Below are 27,279 nucleotides of genomic sequence, written 5' to 3' on the forward strand. Positions count from 1 at the left end.
ACAGCATATATTTATTTGCCACATAAAATTGTTTTTTTTTTTTTATAAACTTAAAAAAATACTTTGTTCTTGTAGCTTACAATGGCACTGAAAGGTACTCAAGTCCATAGGTAATACAGCTTTATAACTTAACCAAATACATCCACTGTGAAGCAGCAAAGGTTTTAGTTTAAGAAAGTGTACCTTCCATGTTTCTGAGACATCTTTGTTATAATGAAAGGAAATCAGAAATTATTTTATCATAGATTATTAGTCCTATTTTTCTTTAGTTAAGAATAAATTTCATTTTAGATTGACTTCTCAAAGCCCCTCTTCACCAAGCTACTTAATATTATGGTTAATATCCTACCTTTACATCTGCAATTCTGTTTCTTCAACAGACAAATGTGTGCTCAGATCATATGATTTCTTTCTAAGTGACACTGCCTTTTCATCCATTACATTGTTTTAATCTACATAGCAAAAAGATAGTGTGCGAGCAGGTTAAAGCACCACCAACCAGCTGTCAATTTTTTAATGCAACATGAATGCTTTTGCTAAGAATGGTAATAAAGGAATTGAGGATAATGTGTTTAAATGAACAAACCCACTGACATTTACTCATACCAATCAATCTGTAAATACACGGGGAGAGCTGTGACAATGCAGGTTGTCCTTCCTTCTAGCAAAAGTGTTTCAAAAAGCACTATAACAACAAGATCACTGATCTCTATCGATCACTAGCTAGGCAGAGGCATCTCACGACGTGGGAGTTTCCGGCAACGTATCGTACTGCATCGCTTGGAACACTCAGCCCACAGAAATGTTCGGATGCCGCACCAACTTGAAAATTAATATTTTACACAATTTTAAATAAATTGTCTCGCTTTCGACATTGTAACTTTGAAAAATCTAAGTTGAACCATCGTAAGTAAAGGACTACCTGTACTGACTGATAATAGAAAACTGATTATACACACATTCATTGTACATTTCTTATTACTATAGTATGTTTTTACTACCATTACTTGAAACAGTTTATTTTAATAACAATTACATACCTATGGCTGTGTGAAGCCTGTGTCCAAAGCACTGGTGCTCCAAAGCATGCTTACGGCTAAGGTGGTGCAGCAAATTGCTTGTGTTGCTGCCTCCGGTGACAACTTTAGCTCAACAGCATTTGCAGTAAATAGTTGTTTGGTCCACATCCGAAAGTATCTCCAGATAACAGACACGGCTCCTTTTTTCGGCAAATGTTCTTCTGTGTCGTCATGTTCAACTTAATCGTCTGCTACAACTTCAGTTTTGGAATGTTCTCTGTCCATTTTTACCGCTCATTACCTACACTAACGCATATACTCTATTGCAGTGTGTAGCAGTGAAAAAGGTCCCTCCCTTAAACGGCTTCCTGCTGTGCCACATTACGAACGTTGTTTAGGCTATTTAAACCAGTGTTGCAGTATAAGAAAAATCCATATCCTAACAAAAATAAAAAACTGTGTTCGGTATGAACCAGTATACCTTCCAGCCCTACTTCATGGTGGTGGCCGTCATTAGTGATACAATTTTTGAGACGATTTCTGAATGCTCGTATGTCTCATTCAGCCATTTCAAGGGGAATAGCAGTGATTTTGTGGCGAACAGCCTCCTTGAGGACTTCTAGTTTTTGAGGTCGGTGTGTGTATATCTTCGACTTGAGATAACCCCACAAGAAGAAATCGCACAGTGTGACATCAGGCAAACGTTAAGGCCACCCGACATTGCTGCGCAGGAAGATCAGCTTCCCCGGAAACATCTCCTGCAAAACTTGCATGGATCTCCACGCTGCATGAGCTGTTACGCCATCCTGTTGAAACCAAGCATCCACCAAATCCTTTTCTTCCAGTTGGGGCCACAAAAAGTTCTCTAGCATTTCATTGTAACATTCTGAAGTGATGGTGACCATTGCTCCCCCCCCTCCTGAAAAAAGTAAGGGCCTACAATGCCAAATTCTGCAGTGACGCACCAAACTGTAACACGCTTACTGTGCTGGGGTCTCTGGTAGGGCTGCAACGATTAGTCGACGTAATCGACGACGTCGACTACAAAAAATCGTCGACGCGGATTTTTTATTGTTGACGCGTCATAAACAGAACCTTCAATAGAGGCTCCAGTCACAAAGAACCACATTGGTTTTTGTAACTGCAATGCACTACATGAACGTCTGGGGGCAGTATCGTTTGTTATTGTTTGTCAAGACTGCACACAGTCCTACCAACGAAGAAGAATGTAGAGGAAAATAAGCATGGTTGCAATGGCGAGTCGGATAGAGAAGAGGGAAGGAGATGGAAAAAAAATTGAGACAAACTTTCTAAAGTGAGGGAGCACTTCACTGAAAAAGAAAAAAAGTTGAATGCAGATTATGTAAAGCGGAGCTTTCTTTTCATGGCAGCACCATCGTGATGCATGAGCATCTGAAACGAAAGCATCCTGGAGATGTGATGCTGCCATCTCTTGAGAATTTATGCTGGTGCTGTTAGTTAGTTAGGGTCAGATCAGGATGGGAGGGAGAGCTTGAACGAGACTGAGAAAATAAAAGTAAAAAAAGCTAACTTTTACAAGTAACAAATTTACACCCGATCTGTTCGTTTTCAAATAATATTGCATTAGTGCGATGATGTTTCTGATTGGTACTATTCAGGTCATACAATGAGTTCTTCAAAATGTCACATGTATTTGTCTTTCTTTTTTTCCCCCCCGGTGCTGCACACTGACACCAGAAGACATGAGCTTATTCAGTGCTAGCAGCAGCATGCAGGTGGCCGGTTGCTTGTGCTATAACAAGCTTGACCTGGTGGCAATCAAAGCACATGTACTGTGCAAGGCATGTACACAGTCCACTGGGAAAAGAAGAGCGTTCATGCCTCACCTTGCAGAGGAACATTCTTTCCTCTGCATGTCCTGGAGTCCTGTGCAGACTGGGCAAGATCGGGGGAAAAAAAAAAAAACGTGGTCATTGATTACAACCACAAGAAGGTACACAAATGAATATGAATAATGTTGCCTCCGTGCCACAATGTTTTCCAAAATGTACTATAAGGTCATAAAATTAATAATTCCAAATATCATATATACCTATGTCGCTGTTTTTTTGTCAGTGCGGCTTTGACATCACGGGCCTTAAGGTGCATACTAATTCAGCGTAAGCAGGAACACTCAATAAAATTGAATTAAAAAAATCAAGTGACAATGAGATACAAATAAGGCAGATTCGCCAGCGTTTGTGTGTCAGCTTTTATCCGTCCAGATCAGAGAATTTCCAGTTCGATTGTCTCAAAATATCACTCACGTCTACAGTTACTCCCAGTTTCATATAAAAACTAATAGCATCAGATCCCTAGGGCAGTAGTATGTATCGTTATCGTGACTGAGAGAATAAAAGTGGAAAAAAAACAGTAACTTTTACAAGTACTATACATTTAATACAGTGGCTTTTACAGAAGCAAATCAAATGTATGTGTTTATTGTATAATATTAACAATAAGAGCAACTCACTACTCAAAACGGTAAATATACGAGGCAGTCAGGATCGAACCAGGGGACTCTTGATTATAAGTCAGCAATTCCTACCGCTGCACCACGGAAGCTATTGTATTGTCCTTGAACCTTTTATGAAAGTGTTTATTTGATCTTTGCACTTCAGGCTTTACACATTGTATAGTTTGTCTACATTTGGTCATTTATTACTAAAACTAGCGACTTGGCACGTGCTACGCTGCGCGTTGGATGACCACAGTTGAAGGACTCCCTGTTTAAACGCACCTGGCAGTCGTGAACTGGGTCCTTCATCGCACCGCATTTGATTTTTGCATGGGAAACAAAATTTAAAAACAAAACCCATGATTCACGAAGTGTGGGACGCAGACTAATCAGAATCGTATACATTGTGTAAATGGTTGTAAGGAAGAGGAGTGGAGACGCGTCGTTGCGGTAATGTCTGTGAGTGGTTAGTGTCAGTTTGTTGCGAGCGAGAATGGTGAGAGTGTTCACTCAGAGTTTCTTGGGAGACCGTACGTTTCTGTATATTACGGTTGTTTTGCAATCGTAAGGACCTGTCGTCGGGTGTCTCATTGGCACGCTTTTGCCTCTTTCTTTCGCGATCACGGCGTAATGTGTCCTCTGTCTCTGTAGGAGTTTGTCTATTACGGTTGTTTTGCAATCGTAAGGACCTCTCGTCGGGTGTCTCATTGGCACGCTTTTGCCTCTTTCTTTCGCGATCACGGCGTAATCTGTCTTCTCTCTCTGTAGGGGTTTCAGTTGCCTTTCGTTGTGCGGCAGAGACGCGTCGTTGAGCTAATCTGTGTGAATGCTGAGTGTCCGTTTCTTGCGAGCGACTGGCACGCCTTTGCCTGTTTGCTTCGTGATCACGCTGTAATGTGTCCTCTCTCGCAGGAGCAGGTTCAGTTGCCTTTCGTTTCGGCATTGTTCGATAAGGTCTCCTCTGTACAAGTGCACATGGGTAGCTGAAGACAGAAAGGCATAGTGGGCTGGAAGGGAGAAAATAGAAAATCGCGGCTTGAAACACCCATCCGACTCAGACGCGGGGCTCGAAATACTCAAGTGCACATGTAGCAAAGTGTAAATATTTTTATAATTTTATTTTTTTTTTTTGTTATGAACTTCCCCAAAAGAGTTGATCCCTGTAAATAGTTAATAGTATATCAACAATATAATCTGTTGTAGTACGGGCGTTAATTAGCGTCACACCTCATAACCTGCATTTAAATGCACTTTTTTGTTTAAAGACTACGTGCACTTTAGTTTGTATTGTTTAATGTATTTCTTTTTTATTGTCATGGTCGCACTAATATAAAAATATCTAATTATTTTCAAATTCATGTGTTTCACTGGTTATTTTAATTTGATTATTATTTATTTTAATCGTGTTAATGCAGAGACATCAGGGTGACATTCATAGGTTGACAGATGTGAGCAGATGAGGTAAGACAAACACTAGAGCCCAGAACAGGATGTGCAACCACAGGTCGCAGGCATCAAAATAGTCAGGCATGAAATAATCGTGACTAATCGAAAAATAAATTGAACGATTAGTCGACTACCAAAATAATCATTAGTTGCAGCCCTAGTCTCTGGTAAAGTTCATGAATGTTGGGTTCAACCCAGTAGTGAAAATTTTGCTTATTTACACAACTATTCAAATGGAAATGTGCCTCATCGCAGCACATGACAATGGTATCTCAATGAATGATTTGCAGAATATTCGCATACAACTCTCTTTGGCTCTCCCAGTCTCTCTCGGTGAGTTCCTGCGCTACCATCATTTTGTAAGGATGCAAATTAAAGTCCTCATGCAAAATCCTCCTCAAAGACATGTTGGAAATGCCTGAGGCAGAAGCATGTTTGCATGCTGAACATCTAGGAGACTGCAAAATTGATGCCCTTACAGTTTGGATGTTTTCAGGCATTCGTACAGTCAGAGGACGGCCTGGAGATTTTCTGTTCAATGTTGTACCCGTCTGTCTAAATTTAGCCAACCACTGAAGAATTATTTTCCGATTTGGGATGTCACTGTTAATAGGAATGCTGAAGAGCGTTCAGAAGGCGTGTTGTGTAGTGATGAATTTGTTGTTTTTGAAGAATGCTTCGACAGCGAAAGTATGGTGCGCTCCGGACCAAGGCATGTTGCCGACTGAAAACTACAAGGGGTCGCCTATCAAATGACCTTCCACCCCAACCCACTTGGCTGCTTCTACCTTGCACAATGACCTTGAGAAAATTGGTACTTCATTTTGGCTCACCCTGTACTAATATCAGTGTGCTCCAAACTCCAAGAGGAGGATGGACTTAGACTTAAGTCATGCAAACATAAAATGCATTGCGAGGATGAAAAAGTACAGCCAGTAATTTGGTTCCACTTAAAGCACTGCATATAATGTCTGTTTTGTTCTTATTGCATGCTACAGATCTACTCGGGATTCTCTCTCAGAAGCACACGCCTTCATTTTCAGCATGAAGTTGAAGTCAGAAATTTACTTACAGTCAGGGTGAATTCTTTAAAACTCACATACTAACCCCTCTGCAAATTTTATACTAACAATCTATAAATTTGACATATCATTTAAACCATCAGCTTTGTGCAGATCAAAAGTAATTTTTTCCAACAATGTTCACAGACCAATTATTTAACTTTATATTGACTATATCACAATTCTACTAGGTCACAAGTTTACATACGGTTTGTTAATATTTGTTAGCACTGCCTTTTAATTGTTAACATGAGCCAAATGTTTTGCGTCGCCTTTCACAAGCCTCTTACAATAAGTTGCTCCAGACAGAGCCAATGTAACTGGGACAGGTTCGTAGGCAGCCTTGCTCACCAGCTAATAAGTAAATTAGTTTTTTTCCAGGGGGTTGCTGCCTCTCTTAGTTAATTTATGTAGTAAATTGCAATATCATAATTTCTGCAAAAGCAAAAACAAAACATGTCAATGTTGTTTCAAAGCTGATAAAATAAAAAAAAGGCCTGAAACATTTTTGTTGTAGCTAATTTGAGGTAAATTGATGTGGTGTTTTAATTTTCAGAAAGTGGGATAGGAGTTAAATTTTTACTATATATCTGTATTAAATTTGTTTCTTTATGTTCTTTTCTTCCCTATGTAAACATGAAAAGATTTTTTTTTAAGCTGGAGTCATAGAAAAGAAAAAGAAGATCAGATAATGAGACTAACAGGTAAATTAACATTTGTAATTGCTTTTAATTATAGTTATTAAGATATTTAATACAAGTTGTATTGTAGAATTGAATTGTACTTTATTAATAGACAATTTAGTCAAAAGGGTTTTGAGTTGGAATTATAAGAAGAGATGAAACAATTGCAAAATACAACTCACAACACAATATACAGTATATGACATAATCACAACACTATACATAACAGCAATGTAGGTGCACAGATAGTATACTAGTATAGTACCTGTGAAGCATTGCTGATTGACACATCTCCTATAGGAAGTAATTTACTAGAGTGACTACAGTAGGAAAGAAACCTTGTAATGGTAATTGTTGAAGTACCCATATGATTGAGGTCTTCAGGTATAGTGTCTGTTCACTTAATCACCCAAGATGTATGCAAAACCCAAGTCAAGCACTCCACATGGCACATTACGGGTTGTTTTGAATGAGGTGATGTACTGACAAACCAGAAGTTGCAAGATGCCTTTCAATAATGGCTTTATACAATTGGAACAAAATTAGTTGTGGCAGGTTAAAATTTTTAAGCTGGTAGCGCTAAACTTAGCTGTTGAGCATTTCTGATCAGAATGCAAGTAATAATGAAGTCAATAAATTTAAATGATTAAAAGTGATATGATTTTTAACACAGGATGCAGGATAATGCAAATATCAACTAAAATCCATAACCATTCTGTTTTTACTTCATTCAGGTCTAGATTGTTTAGCACACACCAACTTGCTTCCAGGTTGACCTTCATCTGATGTGGCACTCTATCCCCATTTTTACACAGTCACGGGAGTGTTATTAGAAAAGTTCAGAAGTTTTACAGAGGGGTCATTGTAATAGTACTTTTTGTATAGAAGGAGAAAAGAAGATACCTAACATACATACCCTAGATGACCCTGTGCTCAGTGCCAGAGCTACTGATTAATATTTGCCTAGATTAACTTTTTGACCTCTTTCCTAAAGTCAGAGATCCAGAGACAAATGATACAGTCCACGTTCATACTGGTTGGTGTGATTGTGTTGAATGCTGAACCAAAAATTCACAACTAGAATACTCAGTCTAAATTCTGAGTAATGTAGTGGAGAACCATACTGTATCTTAATCTTCTGTTGGTACAGTAAACAAAGGTAGGTCAAGAGGAGACTATCAGATTGACAATTAATCATCAGAAATTCTACATTGGATAAGTAGTCTCATTCCAACACTATGAACTGGTATACCACAAATTGTTAATACAGACGCATATCACCTTTGCAGTTAATTGCGAAGCTCACAACATCAAACAACTATGAAAGACCATATCCACGAAAGAATGACTGCATCCTAATGTAGTACTTCATTTAGACATGTCAGTAAAACAGGAGGCTGAGTGTAATTGTTCCTAAATCTTACAAGCAATTGAAACTCATCCATTTTATTACATAGTTATTGAACATTTGAAAAAAATATGCCTGTTAAATGTGGCTGAAAGCTACATCTCCTGCTTTCTTCGTTTGAGGATGTGGGCTCTCCAGCCGCAATTGCTTCTTTTTGCTCATACAGCCCTCCATTGTGCTGTAAGACTTCTGTGTGTGCTGCAAACCAGGTGTCCTGGGACAGTTGGTTTGTGTATATATAGAAGAGAAAATTACTACTTTTATCAGGTATTTAACAAAAAAAAAAAAAAAATCGTTACCTGTGTTCAAGACAAGACAATATGAAATTTATACTAAAAGTAATGAGTATGTTAATATTTGGATTGAATAAAGATTTAAATGAAAAATTTTGACGATTCCCTGGTGATACAACTCCATTTCCAGCATTGTGGAACATGGTGGACCACATAGTGTAGGAAAGTAGAAGAAATATCAGAGACTAATTCTTTCTGATCTTATTCATTACTGTATTGGTGCTCTCAGTTCATGAAGATCATGGGTGACAACAAAAGAGCTGGCAATAGGTGTTACTGTATTGAACATTCTTTGTCCATAATCAGCTGCAGCTAGTGTCCTCACAAGAATTTCCTTAAATGCTATGTTCACATGTGAATATTAGCCACAGTGATTTCTTCCATCCAGATATTTATTCACCACATAACTGCTGGAATGGCATGTCCTTGTCAAACTTAACTGATGCAGGTGAATTTATTTTTCATTCATTTTGGATGCAGTGGACAGAATTGGAATTTGTGAAACTGCACAATTCAGTATTGACAGGCATTTCTTGGTAATTTCAATATTTACATTGCAAAAGAATTTGTTTTCATATTTATTATATCAACAAATACAGTATTTCTTAGAAATTAGATTAGATTACATCTTGCCTGAAGAAGGGGCCTGAGTTGCCTCGAAAGCTTGCATATTGTAATCTTTTTAGTTAGCCAATAAAAGGTGTCATTTTGCTTAGAAATTAATAAAATCATAAGAACATAAGTTTGACAAATGAGAACAACTTAGCATATTTGTTAGCTAGTCAAGTCGTCCCAGTATCTCATTCAGATACTTCATTTTCACCTTCACTAATGTTACATAATTTTTAAAAAGTCGTGTTTGTGTTTAGAACACTAAATATTATGTATATCATGTCACTGTTAATAACATTTTCAACAATACTACATTATTTACTGATCAACATAGTGTATTGCCAATTGTACTATAAAGCCGGTTAGCTTTTTTTCACATGCATTAAAGGACTTAAAATATTTATGGCTAAAGATGCTTTTTCATCATGTAAATCATTTTGTTTCTGTGAAATGTTCTTCGAGTTACCAGATTAACTATCTAATTTTCCTTTTGATGCATATTATGGCATTCTGCAGTAACACATTCAGTTTCATTCCAAATTTTATCTTGTAGCTGTATGTCTGTACCACATGTCACAAAAATGTGGACGACTTTGAAGTCTTTTATAATGTACAGTATTTCCCAGCTCTTTACAGTCCAAAGACATGTCGGTTAGGTGGATTGGCGATTCTAAATTGGCCCTAGTTTGTGTGTGTCCTGTGGTGGGTTGGCACCCTGCCCGGGATTGGTTCCTGCCTTGTGCCCTGTGTTGGCTGGGATTGGCTCCAGCAGACCCCCGTGACCTTGTGTTCGGATTCAGCGGGTTGGAAAATGGATGGATGGATATTGTAAACAATAATAGCAGTGGTGTAACCCAGAAAATAACACTGAGTTTCAATTATGTTACCCAGAGTAATTTTTAGAGCTGATTATTCCAATGTATTTTAATGCATTACAGATTTTAGGGATACATTCTAAAATATACAAGTTGCAGACTACAAATATAATGAGTTAGTTTTGCTCACCATTCTAATATCTTTTTTTCACAGGTGTAAAGCTCGCTTTGGTTCTTGTGGTTTTAATAATTGCTGTTTATATTGCTTCAGAAGTATTTGAGTTCAAAGGCAGCTTAGAAAATCTCTTTGGTGAGTAATAGTTGCTTCTCAGTGATTTGACAAAAGTTTTATTTTTTTAACTGTCAGTGTGTTTTGTGCTAATTATTTCCTGTCTTAAGGTTACAAATATTTATCATTCCAACACCAGTCTGTTAAATTCTTTTATGCTCCAGAAGGGCAAATTATTTTTTTTTTTGCTGCTTTATTGCCATTGTCTTTAGAAGTCTTTAACCTGGAAGGGTGGGGAGGGGGATATTTTAATACACAAGTTATTTTGTTTTTATAATGTAGTTATGAGCCAGTGGATATTTTTTATTGTTTAGTTTGAAGTGCAGCACATTGGCATTTTGTTGGTTTGGCATTTTGTGAATATTTCTAGGACGCCCTGCACTGTTCCAAGGGATGCCTCCTAGAAGGCAATGTGTGTCACGTCGCAGATACTTTACTGTATAACCCTGACCCTAATTCAGTGTTGCATTTTTATCTTCAAATCAGCTAAATGTTTAACTTTTTAAACCCTAATAAATACATTAATAATTAATTTATAAAATGTATGTATTAAAAAAGTGGCACAATTTAAGTATTTTAACTAATCTTTAGTTACTCTCCTTACAATTTGGTTTACCCTTTGAATCTCCACCGTTTAATTTAAGTGATTGATATTATACATACAGTATTTCCATTTGTGACAAAAGTATGAAGGGCATTTTATTTTTTTTAAACTGGTTCTGTCTAGGTAACTGTACATAATATTCTATACGGAAGCGAACGCCAAGGTTTGCAATTTTGTACACCATAAAAGAAATTTCAGAATTATTTTAATTGGCTTCCTCTCTTACCTTGCTTCTAATATGGGAACTGAGTGAAGGCAATCTCATTATATACTGCTCAAAACAATTAAAGGAACACTGTTTTGCCCTAGTTTTGCATTTGGCTACAGTCATTGTCACTACTGGTAGCATGAGGTGATACCTGGACCCTACAGAGGTTGCACAGGTAGTCCAACTTCTCCAGGATGGCACATCAATATGTGCCATTGCCAGAAGGTTTGCTGTGTCTCCCAGCACAATCTCAAGGGCATGGAGGAGATTCCAGGAGACAGGCAGTTACTGTAGGAAAGCTGGCCAGGGCCGTAGAAGGTCCTTAACCCATCAGCAGGACCGGTATCTGCTTCTTTGGGCAAGGGGGAACAAGATGAGCACTGCCAGAACCCTACAAAATGACCTCCAGCAGGCCACTGGTGTGAATTATTAAGATCTGATGTGTTTTCAAAGTGTTCCTCTATGTTTTTTGAGCAGTTTATTTTAACAACATATTTTATGTTATGTCTCTGGAAAGTATAATGTTGTGTACATCAGTTTCATATAGTTATTGAGGTGTTCACTTTTATTAAAAAAAATTAGTTGTAGAAGTTGCATTGATGATAAAGATTATGAGGCTAAAATTAATCTGAAAATTCTTTTGTCATAATTTTACCATGTTTAATGAGAATTTAAACCTCAATGCAATATTGTAAACAATGTGATGGGGAAAAAACAAAAATATTTCTGTATGAATTAAAGAAATTGAATCCAAAATGAGTTGGATGGCACTTGGTAGGTTACTTTGGTAATTTTCTGTGCAACATTAAAAATTTTTTAAATTAAAATCTCTCTTTCTTAACACTAGAATTACCAGAGCCTGCGAAAAAACTTGTTGAACTATAAAGGTCATAAAATGAATAATTCCAAATATCATATATACCTATGTGTCTTTTTTTTTTTTTTTTTGTTTTTTTTTTGACATTATAGACCATAAGGTGCATACTAATTCAGCGTGAGCAGGAACACTCAATAAAACTGAATAAAAAAAAAATCAAGTGACGGTGAGATACGAAGAAGGCATATTCACCAGCGTTTGTTTGTCAGCTTTTATCCCTCCAGTTCAGAGAATGTCCAGTTCCATTGCCTCAAAACACCACTCACATCTAAAGTTACTCCCAGTTTCAAATAAGAACTAACAGTGGCAGATCCCTAGGGCGGTAATATGTATCGTGATCGTGGCTGAAAGAAAAAAGTGAAAAAAAAAACAGTAACTTTCACAAGTCCTATAAATGTACACCGTCTATTACAGATGCAAACCAAATGTATGTGTGTACTGTATAACATTAACAAAAAGAGCAGCTCACGACTGAAAATGGCAAATACAGGAGGCAGACGGGATCGAACCGGGGACTCTTAATTACAAGTCAGCAAATCTTACTGCTACGCCACGGAACCTGTTGCCTTACCCTTGAAACTTTTGTGAAAGTGTTTATTTGATCTTTGGACTTCAGACTTCACACATTATATAGTTTATGCCAACATTTTGTCATTTACTACTAAAATATGACAAATGTTTGTTTTAACAATGTGTTTACACAGGTTATTACAGAAACAGAACACACATGAAATGCATGTGTTCCAAATAACGATCTATTATTTCCACTCTAAAACTCCAGCACTTAATTCACTCCCAGATAATCAATCAAGGCATGAGCTGGGAGAAGTCTGTGCACAGTCTGCGAGGGTGGGGGATGGAATAGCAGCCTGCTTGTCTTAATCGCCACATTTACAGGACAAAAGACGCTGAGGGAGAGGTGTGAATGGATTTAAGGTGGGCCGGATCAACGAGTTTTTTCTTAGCCTCTGGTAATTCTAGTGTTAAATCAGTGTGTTCAGCCTCTGCACCCCACCATTGATATTGTCAGAAACGGGAAATATTCTGTGTTAATAAGTCACCCTAATGTGCATATTTATTGGATATTTAAATTAGTCGTTTTTTTTAAACTTGGAGCTATCATTAGAAATGTACTGTATGAGTTTGCGTGTGCTAAATAAGTAGGCAACATTTTACGTTAATTTGCAGTTTATTTTAAATTGTACCATCTCATGATAGTCTGTAATACGTGTGCTCTTATTTTGTTTTTCCAGTGAGATCAATGATAGATGCACGACGTAAGTATATGCACAATCTATTAACAGTGTCAAGTTGCATTCTTTACCTTGGTATTGCCTCAACACAATAAATTAACAAGTGCATAGAACAAATGGATTAAATACCTTTTGAGAAGGTGCATACATTTAAAGTTCATTTTCATTTCGGATGCTTTTTTGTTTATGAAGTGTTTGTTTTCTAGATTCTCTGAACTTGAATATCTTTTGAGCTTGCACTGTAAAGTCTTATTGCTTCACTAAACAGTCAGTCCACTTCAAGTGTATACCTCAGATGAAAAAGCCAAGTTTCACTGAAGGTCTGGAATTGATAATGTAAAAGTACTAAAGCCTTACTGCATTTGTTTAAGCATATTACCATACTTCCCACAAAGGATTTTTGGTGTCCCATTGGTGTAATGGGTGTATTGAATTATTACTTTCTTGTACAAGAAAAAATGCCTAACAAACTCTTAAAACTCATCTGACTTATGTAGTTTTTCTAATGATATGGTAATTTGTCCTGGGTGTATTTTGTAAAAGAGGAGCTCTTGAATACATCCTGTGTTATTATTAGTTTTTTTTTAAACTTAACAGTTCTGCATCAAGTGGTGATACGAATAGTTGCATATCACATGATTCACACAAAGTAATTGCTCTCATTTTGTTTATGGCCTTTTTTTAATAAACCCAAAGGTTACTAAATGTCAGTTTTAACCTAGTGGCTTGTGAGTGAAACTGTCCTGTTAGAACATATTGTATTTAGTCATTCATGGCTGTTTTTTTTTTTTTTTAAATTGTCTGCAATATTTGTACAGTCCACTGGGTGTCAATATTCACGATGTGTTTCTCCGAGTAATTTCAAAACACTTTGCTCAAAAAGTGTTAAGTTCAGAAATTGCAGCTGAATAAAAGGAGCCAGTGTAAAAAAAGAAACTGGCAGAGTAATACTTTAGTACAGAGGCAAAATGAAAGACAATATTTTTTTTATTTGCAAATAAGGCATTCTGCAAGGAGTGAGGCATAAAACAGAAACAGGAGATTTTACAGTGCAGAGAAAAATATTTATCCTCTTTCAAATTTCCTTAATTGCAAATTTTTGACAGATTATTTTTAGATCATACAATAAAGAGCACAGTATGGAACAATAGACATGTCTTAGAATTGTTATTACCAATAGGTACTATGCAAAGAAAATAATTGCTGCCTAATTAAATTGACTCAAAGTCATGGTTGGCTGACTGAGCCAGACTTGTTTTGTGTCAAGTTGCCAACATAGAGATTCAGCAGACATATAATGTCATGATCAAAGGAGGTTTCTGATTATATAAACAAAAATGTTACTTATCTGTCACTATTAAATGTGCTACAAAGCACTATGAGCATGGGAAAGGTGTTATATAAATAAAATGTGTTATTATTAAAGTAATTTCTGGGGCTTTTCTGAAGTCTCCTGAGCCATAATCGGAGCTATATTTGCCAAATGAAAAATACTAGGAGCAGTAGTGAATGTGCCAATGAGTGGATGGCCTGCTAAAGGTTTCTACAAAAGAGTAGCTGGAATTCATGCAGGAAGTTTGGAAAAGACTTAACTAAAACTCAATAAGAACTGCAAGCTTGCCTTGTCCCAGGGGAGGTCAGTGCTAATTACACTGTACAAAAAACATTATTTTTGTACATTTATAATGCTGCAATCAGTGCCATTGTCAGAAACATTGACCACTTTTGATGTGAAATTTAAAAATTTGTAAGCCATTTGTATATTTAACTTGGGGAAAGGTTCATAATTTTAATGTTGCCTTTGTTGGTTTGAAAAGTGTAAAGAAATGTTCACATTGTACTAAAAATGTGTATACTTTTTCTGCTAGTTTTCTTGAGTTTTTGTATGTGTGAGCAGTATTAACATTGGAGAAAGATTAAGTTGTGCACTCTAATAATATCATTATAGAAACTTCATACTATTATTTGGGTCCTTCATGTGCCATGTGCCTCCCACCATGCAGTCTTCAAATTATTAAACAAGTGCTGCATTAATAAGTAAACACTTTTGACAGATACAGTGTCACATTGCCTAATATCGTCAAAACTATTTTTTGTGTTTTTATTTTTAGTTCACATGCTCCTTTTGTGCTGTGAATGTTAATTTAGTCTGTGTTTTGTGAGGACAATTTTGACCCATTAGCTGAGGGGGAAAAAGACTCATAATTTTAGTTCAAAATATTAGTCATTTTCTTGAGTAGGAAAAAATAAAGTCTTGAATTCTCCCAAGGCAAGAACTAAAGATAATTAATACATTCCCCTTGATAAAATGAATATGTTCTACAGATCTGCATGTAATAGAATACTGCCTGTATACTCTGAATATAATCACATGACATCACAGAGCTGTAAACAGAACACTTTAATGATACCTTCACATTTTTTAATACAGTTTAATAAGGCAGTTTTTATACTGAAACATAAGACATTTGTCCATATATTCCCTTACAGTTTGGTAAAGCTTTAATCTGTTCTTACATGATCTTCAGAGGATTATCTAGAACACATAACAAACTGAACAATCACAACAGCCCCAACCACCCCAATAATTAGGTCCTCAGATATATTGTGAGTTTCATTTGAGATCACAAGGGGGCAACCTTGCTCTGAAACTTTGCTGTTTTGTGTTTCAGGCCAATGATGAATATAATATAATTTTAGCTTGAAGGATTTTTGAGCTAACTAACCTTAAGTTGTTTTACTGTACTCGATTTTTCTTTTTCTTTTCATTGAAATTGAGGACTATGGTAATTGTGAGGACAGGAAATATGAATGGCTAAGAATCATTTTGTTATAAAGCAAATTGTGATTTTTTTTTTTTCCCCTCAATCATTTATTAAAATGATAAACTATGAAAAACATCCCTTGAAATTTGGATGCTCAGGACAAGATCTGAATGTATTAAGTCACAGGTAAACAAAGGTGGAAACTGAACCTACTTTGATACAAACAGAATTGTTTAAAAAGGCAAGGAACCTTTGAAGCTGAAATAAATGATTGAATAAACTTTTCACAAATTTCGGGCAAAGATGGGCAGATTTAAAGATATTATAACCAGTCAAATTACTACAACATGAAAAAATAATAATGCTTTATTAAGAAAAAGGAAATTCAGTTTAATGTATACATATTTGTATTTATTTTGCAGCTACAAAACCTCCAAGATACAAGTGTGGCCTTTCCAAAGCATGCCCAGAGAAACATTTTGCATTCAAATTAGCTAGTGGTGCTGCTAGTGTCGTTGGGCCAAAGATTTGCTTTGAAGACAACATGTAAGCCTAATAGTTTAAATAGTATATTTACCCAGCAGGCCTTTTGAGTAATTTTTTTAGCATGCTTTTTTTTTTTTTTAAATAGAAATGCATTAAAATAAACAAAATGCATAAAAACAAAAAAATAAGTATATATTAAATTGTTGAGTAATAATTGTGTAGTGGGAGTTTACATGAAAGGTTTGTTTCTAAATATATTCAGAGTCACTGACTGTACTTTTGTTTTAAATGTAATGAATTATCTCTGAATCTTAATGCATTAACTGGTTTACTTTAAAATTATTCCCAGTGTGATGAGTGGTGTTAAGAACAATGTTGGACGAGGGATAAATATCGCCTTAGTAAATGGTAAGTTTGCCTTTCTTCCAACTGCGGCTGCAATTCAGGACTGCTGTTTTAACAAAAGTACATTATAAACAAATAGCAAACTTGGGTGGGAATAAGTTCTGGCTTTTTATGTCTAGTAAATACATAACACATATACAGTAGTTAATAACTTTCGAAATGTAATAATTTCAATAACTGATTCACCAAATCAAATCTTTGTCCTCCTTGACATTGTCCTTTGTAAAAGGGGGCTTTCTATAAATCAGTAATCCTATGTGCATTTAAGCTGTACTCTGTAACATTTATAGTGAAAGCACAATCCCAGCATGAATTTTCCATTAATTGCAACAGCTGTCCTTCAAGAAGCGTTATATTATTCTTGCGTGGTTGTGGTGACTGCTGCTTGATCCCACAGCTTTTTGACCTTGGTTTAAATCCTGGCCTGGTCAGTATTAAACTTAGTTTCTACATACCCTGTCTTGTACATCTTTTCTAATTATTTTGATTTTATCTTGCATCCTAAAAACATGAATATTTGCATTTAAACAGGCCCTTTATTTTATGGGAGACGTGTCTCTTTTTTTCTTAGTGGTACACTAGTGTTCTTTCTGTGTTGTTATTCTTGTCCCGCATAGGTGGTTTCATGAGATTCTATAAGGTAATAAATGGATTTGAAAAATAAATGGAGCAAGTGTATTTATTAAACTGACGCTTCTGACTAAAGCAGTAGGCTCACCGGTGACCCGGGACTGAAAGAGTGTGGTAGTAAATGGATGGGAAGGTTGATTAAACTTTAAAAAAATAAAAATAAATAACTAAAAAAAATATCAAGATATATTCAAGACATAAATTGCCTGGCAAGAGAGTGTTTAGTTAAAATAATAAGAATAATTAAATTTTGGTTAACATACATGGGTTAGTGCCTGTAGTGGCAGCTGAGATGCTGGACACATCGATTCAGGCGTTGAGAGGAGTGGAAAATATTTCAGTCCACAGTTAACTTCAAGAAATACCTCTTTATCAATAGATTGGAAGCAGAATGTTATAAGCATGTGAAATAGTCAACCTGTGTTTTTATTATTATTATTAAATACTCCATCTTAAAATTTTATATAAAAAATCTGTTACTAACCCTGTGTTGTTTGTAGGACTAATGGGGAAAAAATGTATTTCATGTTTTTGTGTAGAAAGGAGGAACCAAAACTGAGTAAGCAGCAAACAATATGAAAACGTCCATGGAAAAAAATCTGTTCACTCATACTGCTTAATCCATATGTTGCTCACAATATCCCAAACATGTATTTTATCTAAAATATTGTTAAATACATTTCTTCCAGCAAATCATTTTGTGAATGGCAGCTTGCACTTTAAAAAACTGTTTTAGGAAGTAGATGGGTAGATATAATTGCATTTTCCTTTATAGTTAATATTATTTTATCTTACCAGTTAACCTGTATAAGGATTTCTGAATGTTAGGTTTATTTTATGATGTAATCCTAGTAACTTTACAGGTTATATAAACGTTTTCTGTTTTTGTTCTTGTTTTTAAATTACCTTGTAAAGTTTAGGCACTAAGGCAAAGTATGTGATTGCAAATTAAGATCTATTGACCGTCTTATTTTTCTGAAGATATCATTGTCTTTGCTGTGGTGTACATAATATGCTCCAAATGCAAAGGCACAGGCTGAAACTATAATTCGGGATTCTTATCTTTAAAAAAAAAAAACAAAAACAAAAGAACAATCAAAAAAATCTAGAAATAAAAGATGCCAATGTGCACTTTAACTGTGCATTTTGTGTCTCAAATATAAATTGCTTGTTAATACTTGATCACTTATTTTTGGCTTGTGTTAACTGTAATGGCCCCTCTGAATCTAGTCAATTCTTTACATAGTCCTTCCCCGTTTTTCATTACTGTGGATAATACAGTTTTAACTTGGGAACATTTTTTTGTTTTAAGGGAAAACTGGAGACTTGACAGATACAAAATATTATGACATGTGGGCTGGAGGTAAGACTTTTTTAAATTAAGATGTTTTATTTGCCAGATATATTGGAGATTGTAATGAATATTTCCTCTGCAGATGTGAAGCCTTTAATTGAGTTCCTCAAGACAATAGAGGAAGGAACAATTGTATTAATTGCTACTTTTGATGATGGTGCTACTAAGTAAGTATATATGTTTAAATATTAATTATTTACTAATTAAAATTCTGGACTTTTTAAAAAATATTTGGTTTTAAAAAACTCACCCCATGTCTTCTAAAAAAAAGTTTTTTTTAATGAATATAAGTATTTTGATGATAATTATAGAAATTATTTTCTAATTGTTTATATTTGCTGCAGATTTTGAAATTAAGTTTTTATTTATTTATTTTTGCAGGCTAAATGATGAAGCAAGAAAGCTGTTAAGTGATTTAGGTAGTTCAACTATTAGCACTCTGGCCTTTCGGGACAATTGGATTTTTGTTGGAGGGAAAGGAATTAAAACAAAAAGCCCATTTGAACAGGTAAATTGTCTTCCAGAAATATTTTAACAATTAAATGTTTTTAATTACCTTGTGTTAGTTGCCCCTTTAGCGGATGCCATTAGCAAATAGAGAGATACAGGTCTTAGTTTTGGTCAGTTAGAGAAACCTAGTTGATTTAAAATCAGATGTTCCACTAATAAACAACATTCATTAATTACAGTTCAATTTGACATGGCCTAGCTAGAAAAAAAAGTTGGGTATAAAGTTGTATTTATTTTATAACAACTTCCCATCTAAATATCCAAGACTTTCTGTTTCTGAAATTGTCTCTTTTATTGTGTGATTATTAAAGGCATGTCCTTCATTCACAGTGAAAAAGTACAGAAATGTACATCATGTAAAGAATAATATTGTGCAACATTTATAACATCTCTCACAACAGTCTGATACTTAAAAGCAGTATAATCCCATGTTTAACTCTATTTACATTGCATGGAAATTCATATTGTGTTTATGCATTGCAGTTCAGGGTGGCAGAGGTTCTCTTAACACATTCTTTTAATTTGGAGTTCGAGGTAGTTATTTGTGTGTAACCTCTGACATTGCATTCATTAAATGGCCAAACACCGTTTGTCTAGCTCAAAAAAAAAATATTTGAATTGCTTGCCTGTTAATAGTTTTACCCCTACCATTATATTGCTTAAATGAGTACCCAATTAAATTGTAAACATCTCTTTAATAATCTGCACAAACTAAGGAAATGCCTTTGTTAAGCCTTTTACTGACTCATGTGTTTCCTTTCTTTACACATCAGAATGTGTGTATAGAGTGCTTAAAAATATTCTTCTTTAAAGCTTAACACTTATTTTTAATGAACATTTTTCATTTTTAAAAGTATTTTATGTAAACTACTTGCTTAAAGTCATTTTACCAAAATATGTTTATTGTAGGTGTTGAGTACTCACCTTGATTGCACGACTCTCAGAATGCCAATCAAAAGATGCAAGTTGGCAATTTAAAATGCCTTCCAGGGCAGAGAGGTTTATCCCAAAATGCATCACCCTCAGCTTAAACAATTATGTGCCCCACAAGCTAAGAAATGTTATACTTATCCAGGGAAATGGCACAGTTGACTGTATTACTGGTGCATTGCTACATAGTTCATTTTATATCTCTTTTACCCAACAAATTTCTGTTATTAGCATTTATCTACACTGTGGTGATATATAGACTTGTCACAAATATTTTCTACTCAAAATCAAAACTCCTCATGCATGTAACTTTAGTCTGAAGCCAAAATCCTGAATTACTTTAATTGATCCATGACTAAAGAGGGTATGCTCGGTAGATTAATTTATAGCTCCTCTATGGTTACTTTTACTAATGTTGTAATTATCTCTTCTTCAAAATAAATCTCACTAGCAGAGCAAAATAGTAAAGTGCTGACAGAGCTCACCTGTGGCACTATGTCAGTCAAATTGATTTTTTTTGTTTTTTCTGTTCCCTGTAACATTGGTGTGGGGGATGAATTTTGGGCAAAATGAAAACCTGCGTTCTTTTTTCATTGTAGTTTGCTTATATGACATTCAGTTTTTTGTTTTTTTTTGTAATTGCCATTTGTAACAGATCATTTTGACTTTTTTTTTTCTTTTCAGCATATTAAAAATAATAGAGACACTAATAAATATGAAGGCTGGCCAGAGGTTTTGGAAATGGAAGGTTGCATCCCTCAGAAACAAGACTAGAATTCTGGTGTAAGAATGTCAAATAGTGTGTTTTTTGTGTATTTTTCGTGTATTTATATAAAAATCATCTGAGGACTTAGAGACAGAGTGTGCACAAACTAGTGTAGCAGGAAGTTACTATCAGTGCTGAAGATTCACTCTATATGTCCTACAGGCATTAGCTTCTGAAAAAATTACTAATAGTAATTGTTTGAAGGCTTTTACTGTTTTTTGTAACATTGTCAGTACATTCTTCTCAGCTGTTAGTTTTTGATTGAATAATGAAAGTTTTGCATTTAAACACAGAATGATCACACATGAAAATTCTCAAAACCAGTACATCTCGTTAAACATCATCTATTAAAACATTTTGCTCTATTTGCACATCCATACATGTATATTTGGAACGGCAGTCACTTAGTTTTATTTATACTGTAGAAAAAAATGGTAAAAATGAATAATAAAAAAATAAAAACTAAGAGCAATCCCAACTTTAAGATATGTATATACTGCTTTGGGTATATTGCTGCAGGATTTACTTGAAAGCTAGAGAGTATATTGGTGACTGGTATGTAGGTATATTGTTTGTATTGAGTACCTAATTAAATTATCGTTAGGTTCGCTCTACAGTTGTCTTTTGGCAATAACACAATTTTATGTACATTCTGGCCAGAATCTGGTTTCAGACCTTAGTTTTATTAATATTAGAAGTGTTTAGTGTAATACAAGTATTCATAGAGATAGTTGAGAGGTTTATGTTCTACCGAAAATTTTATTTCTATTTATTTTTTAACTTTCTAAGTTTTTTTTTTTTTTCGTCAAATTCTCAGAAGGTTAGATGAAAATACTAATCGTTTTCATTTAGCGATTGTAATGTTTGCTCATGTTAATTAAAAAAATCTTTTTTTTAAGGAAAATTACACTTTTTTCACTATTTTAATCAGTAATGCAAATCAGCAGCAGGATAGATAATAATAAATTCAAATTTTGTCACTGAACACTGATATTTGCTGTTTTGTTTAAAATATTTATATTTCTGTATACAGTATGTACTTGCTCTTATGCTGTATAAGGTGCACTATGTTCAGTAAACCAGTTTTATGATGGAGAGTGCATGAGCAATTGGTCATTTGATAACCACATCATTTATGACATACTGAAAGCTTGATTCAGTATTCTCTAGTTTTGTATTATGAACTAATTTATGTTTTAAAAAGAAAACCAGAGCAAAAATGTATTTAAAAATTGATTTTCTGGTCACTGGAAAACATCTGGATTTTGATTTTTTTTCTTGCAAAATGTAATCTTAACAGAATACTAATCTTTAGATCAGCAATAATGCTCTGTTTATTTCTGAGAGACCTACTCTGCTTCAGGTATCTTTTTTTTTTTTTTAAACCTGCAGTTAAGGAATTTGAAAGGTTTTAAAAAATATTCTGTTATAGGTCCATCAAATGATGGCTTTTCTGTCATTTCAGCTGGAAAAATGCTTTTTCCTCCTTGTCACAATATCCTGCCATGTAGGTGACTGTTATAGAAATATGTATATTATAGCTGTATACTGTTTCTCCTCTCTGTCTTTAAGCTAGAATCACATATGATTAAAAGAAGTGCACCACATTAGTGCTTGGGATGTCTATGGCAAGGGGAAAAGCCGCTGTTACAATGCAAGTCATTTAAAATGCCTTTCATTCTCCAGGAAAACCAACTTTCTTGAGAAAGTACTGAATACTTGCAAAATGTCTTTCATTTTGCATTTTATAATGTAAAGTGATTTGTTTCTTGCACCTACCATTTGACAACAATCCTATCAAAAATGTTTATTGGCAAAGATCACTTTCTGTATATATTCTTTTGTAACAATGCCTTAAATATTATTGTAACAGATACTCAAAATAAATGAATCAAGGAAAAAAAAATGAGGAAAAGGAATAATTATGTTGAGTTTCAGGCTTCACAAAATTAAAACATCTCATTAAATTAGGTGAACATTTGCTTGAATTGAAACTGCTGCTTTAGAAGTATTGCACCCCTGTGAACTGGCAAGCTGAAGAGCGGTGGTAGCATTTTACTGTTTCTGCAGCCCTTACTTGACTTGTCTCATTCAGATTGTGAAATTTATGGTATTCTTTGAATCTTTCTAGACCAGAAAATATTTTGTTTAAAATGACATGATTTCATGATCTATTTTAGCATTTTTTGGTACATGTCGTTTTGTATATAAAGCTATGGTGCATTTTCATGAAATGCTGCTGTGGTACTGGAGACTCTGAACCTGAGCTGCCACAAGTTAAATCTTTTCATTGCGCTGTCTCTACCTGTTCTGTTTTTCTTATGTATCTGTCCTGTGGTGAGGCTAGTGCACCATGAAGTTATTGATATATATATTTTTATTATTTTTTTAAACCTTTTTTGATCCAGTGGTTAATTATCTTAGGCAAATTGTGGAGATGAATATAAATAAAATGACAGGACGTTCAACCCAATGCAATTAATAATTTAACTCTGTGGTCATTCAAGAATTTACTTTTATTTGTTTTTGAGTAAAGCCACGTTTATTTGTTCATCTCTAAGAGACAGGCCACAGAGTTAAATGCATTTGTATCCACAGTTGGATTTGTACAAGTTTAGCAAACACACAAATATGTAAACTACAGAACTAGCAAAGCACTTTTGGTAACACAGGAGGTAATTTAATAAGGTGTGTCAGTTGAACTCTTCATTTCAATGATGTTGTTAATAGTATAAGCATAAGTTAATTTTATCTGCATAGCACATCCGGCGTGGCAGGTGTAGAACAGTATTCAACAAGTTTAGGTTACAGTTAGCCACTGCAAAACTCTGAATATTACTCTTTGTAATCGTCAAGTTTGCATTTGAGATTTTCTAACAAATTAGTTGGTTTCAGCTTTAATTATGAAGGACAAAGCACTTAATAATAGTTTGTAACTAATTTACAAATACTTTTCATAGTACAGTATTTCAGCCTGCATTTGATGCATTGTAAATTTTTCAATAATGCGCTTGCTTGAAATTATAAATGCTCATTTTCAAATAAGCAGTTAGTAAGTGATGCGTCTTAATGTGTTTTGGTGATAGTCTATTATCCATTCTGAAGGGAATTTGAAATTGTTAGATTTTTTTTTTCCCTTTTTATTTACTTATTTCAAATTTAAATGAAAATTCCATTTCTACAGTTTGCAGATACCAAGATTTATTTTGAAAACCTGTAATAATTGTGTTAATAACATTGTACAAAAGGGTGCTATGTAGCCTCTAACATAAAAGGCAAGAATATGTTTAGTCTTTAACCAAAGCTCTGTGGTAGATGAAGAAGTAGAGCTATATCTGGTTTTACTTGACCGAAGGGTGTTTTCAATGCTGTCTTATTTTTATGATCTAGAATGCTTTATTTTAGTTATTTTTTTAATTGAGAATTACCACCTGTATTTTCATACGACTTGGTTGCAAATCTTTGCTTCTTATTATGTAAAAAAAATGAATATGTAAATAAATTCTGTATATATACAATTGCTGGATTATGCTTATTTTGTGTCCATGGTATTAAATAGTTCATCTAATTCACATATTAGTTATTTTTATTATTACCACGCTTATTTAAACTTCGCCTGTTTGTTGTCCGGTACAAATCTTGTAATCGATATTTAACCCACTTCCTATTGTCCAAATGACTTGAAATTTTACTCACTTACGATGACAATACATGAATCAATAATCAGTTTCACTAATTGATCAATTAACCCTTGTTAATTAAGAAATGAAATTTTCATATGAAGAATACTTCAAGATTTCACCAATAAATGGTGCTAGTAACGGATAGAAATATTAAAGAAAGTGATAAAATATTAAGCGTAAAATAAAAGCGTGTGTGCTTTTCATCAAGTAACATTCAGATAACACTTCTTAAAATCTTAGCAAAAGTGCCCACCTTTAATTTGGAGAGTGATGTATGAGAGACTTATTTTTTACTTTTTGGTACACTTTTTAACTTAATATAAGCGTGGTTTTTAAAAAGTATTTTTTAATTTTAATCAAGTATGTTGTATCACTTCATCAAAAATGAAGCCAAATGTCTTCTCCAGTGTTTGGGATTGGTGGGGCTATGCTTTGGGTTGGGTGCCAGGCCAACTCTTGGGAAAACTCAACTCCAAATCGCTCAAGGAATCCAGGTGATTGCTAACCTAGGAGGCGTATTTTATATTTCGGCAGTGTTCAGTACACAAGGTGCTGTGCATGCAGGCTGGTCAGAAGGCGTCCTAAAAGGAATTTATTGGCACAGTCATCTGTAAGGTGGGTGGTACAATAGCTACACTCATGTACTCCGTCTAGGTCAGTGATCTCAAACTCCAGTCCTGAGGGGCCGCAGTGGCTTCAGGTTTTCATTCTAACCTTTTTCTTAATTAGTGACATGTTTAGGCTGCTAATTAACTTCTTTTGAATTAATTGTAATTGACTTGCTCTTGAAGACTCAGACCACTTGTTTTCTTTAATTAGCAGCCAAACAATAACGAGATATAAAATGAGCCAAAACATAACCAGCAAACTGTGTCCATCATACAGTATCTGAAAATAAAGAAAGGTAAAGGTCTCAGGAATGTTGATCTGTTCAGGTCCACAAAACATTTTAATAGTGCTCTTAGAAAAGAGAAAATCAACAATTTCAGAAATGTCTGCAGAGCAGCAACAAGCCATGGAATTAAAGAACGGGTTTAATTAACAACAAGAATCGGCGCCTCATTAAGTAACGGCGTGAAGTGAAATTGGTTGGAGTTTGAGGCCCTGACTTAATTGGTCTTCCGTTGGCTCACTCAACTTCACATTTCATTTCTGTTTGGGTGCCATTTAAAAAAGAAATGAAGCAATTCAGGGAAAGAAATCTTAAAAAAACAAGTCAAATAAAATGAAAGGAAAAGGAATTAATTAGCAGCAAAAACAGGTCACTAATCAAAAAAAAAAAGGTTAGAATGAAAACCTGCAGCCCTCCAGGACTGAAGTTCAAGACCACGTCTCCAGTTTTAATGTTTTGTGGTCAATGTACTAATTACAAAACGTAATTTTTGCCATTGTTTATTCTTAAATGGTGTGAGTGAATTTGTGCACTTTCCATCATTTTTAAACTATCTATAGGCAATGGGAAGAAGAACGTATGGCACTTGGCTGCCCTGATTATGTAGGTCACTTTCAAAAATGGTACCTTTGAGAATATGAACTACAGATGCACAAATTGCTGGACATACGTGCCATGAAGTATTAACAAGAAATATGTTCTTATGCCAGATTTGTAGTTTTTGTTTTCTGTCATCCAATCCAAAAATTTTGAGAAAGTGGACATGCAAGTAAGAATTGCAGGTCATGTTCGCGTGACTATATCGTTGATCAATAAATGATCAAGTAATGATTTTTTTTTTTTGCAGTATTAACATTCATAGTTTTCTGGGATAGGCTCCAGCTTCCCTGTGACTATATTCAGGGTAAGTGGGTTTGGAAATTGATGGATGAATGGCTATATCTTGGCCTACCTGAATTTTGTATAGTTCAAATGGGTATTATGCACATAATTGTATTCTTAATTTTAATGTATTTAAAAGATGCCTTGTTAGGTTGGTGGTATAAATGTTTTGAAGCTCACAATCTATGGGAGCCCAGATGTCGCAATTCCTAATGTAGGCTGAAGTCTAGCAACGTGTGAGCAGAGCTCATCTTGTGCTACGTGAACCTCTTTATTGTTATTTTATTATGTTATTGTTGCTGCTTATGTACCAGTGTGCCCTCGGTGGACTCTTTAAATTCACCAACAGGGTAAACAGCTACCCAGAAAATGCTGAACTAAACTGTAGATTTATATAATTACTATGCCACTATCCGCCCAGCATCCATAATGCTGATTGTGGATTTTGATTGAATATTTTTTCCAGCACCTTGATATAATCTTTCCTGTGAAAGCTGAGAAATGTTTTGAGCACCCTGAAAAGGCAATTTTAACCACAACATGTTAAAAATGTTGAGTACCTTAAGCATCCTCCCCCTTGTACCTTTACCAATGCTCTGTCCTCCACAAATTGGACCCAGCCCTACTGATGTCCCATTTTACCAAGGAGACTATTTTCCGGCTTTTTCCTGAGTAGTGTGGTTAATGTCCTGCCCACCCATTTCAAAGGTTTACCGGTAGATTCATGAAGACTCCTAAACCTTTTGTTTCACAGCCTCAAAATCTCGTAACTACTAGGCTTTTTTCCCCATGCCCAAGGTGGCTACAGGCAACATTGCTGCCCAGGATCTTTCTGGCAAATTGATAGACCGCCAGGCTAGTAGAGTACAGAAGGATTCCTCTTCTGACTTGACGTTGAGGGTCGTAGGGCTGCAACCTTCTTCTTTCAA

At 34.9% G+C, this 27,279-nt stretch overlaps 1 protein-coding gene across 2 annotated transcripts in view; it reads left to right on the forward strand.

Moving 5' to 3' along the window:
- The window catches only part of fam3c (FAM3 metabolism regulating signaling molecule C), a 48,815-nt gene extending 24,404 nt beyond the window's left edge, over nucleotides 1-24,411 (forward strand). Inside the window, exons 2-10 of one of the 2 annotated variants that reach the window (XM_028813097.2) lie at nucleotides 6,650-6,709; nucleotides 10,031-10,126; nucleotides 13,048-13,071; nucleotides 16,235-16,358; nucleotides 16,648-16,706; nucleotides 18,646-18,696; nucleotides 18,770-18,854; nucleotides 19,069-19,195; nucleotides 20,812-24,411. In XM_028813097.2, coding sequence (XP_028668930.1) covers nucleotides 6,697-6,709; nucleotides 10,031-10,126; nucleotides 13,048-13,071; nucleotides 16,235-16,358; nucleotides 16,648-16,706; nucleotides 18,646-18,696; nucleotides 18,770-18,854; nucleotides 19,069-19,195; nucleotides 20,812-20,901 — 669 coding nt within the window. In that variant the 5' untranslated portion in view covers nucleotides 6,650-6,696 and the 3' untranslated portion in view covers nucleotides 20,902-24,411. The remainder of the gene's footprint in view (nucleotides 1-6,649; nucleotides 6,710-10,030; nucleotides 10,127-13,047; nucleotides 13,072-16,234; nucleotides 16,359-16,647; nucleotides 16,707-18,645; nucleotides 18,697-18,769; nucleotides 18,855-19,068; nucleotides 19,196-20,811) is intronic. The other variant, XM_028813090.2, reaches the window with a different exon arrangement.
- Nucleotides 24,412-27,279: the final 2,868 nt, after the last annotated feature.

The sequence above is a fragment of the Erpetoichthys calabaricus genome, chromosome 1 (genome assembly GCF_900747795.2).
Source record: "Erpetoichthys calabaricus chromosome 1, fErpCal1.3, whole genome shotgun sequence".
Taxonomy (NCBI): Eukaryota; Metazoa; Chordata; class Cladistia; order Polypteriformes; family Polypteridae; genus Erpetoichthys; species Erpetoichthys calabaricus.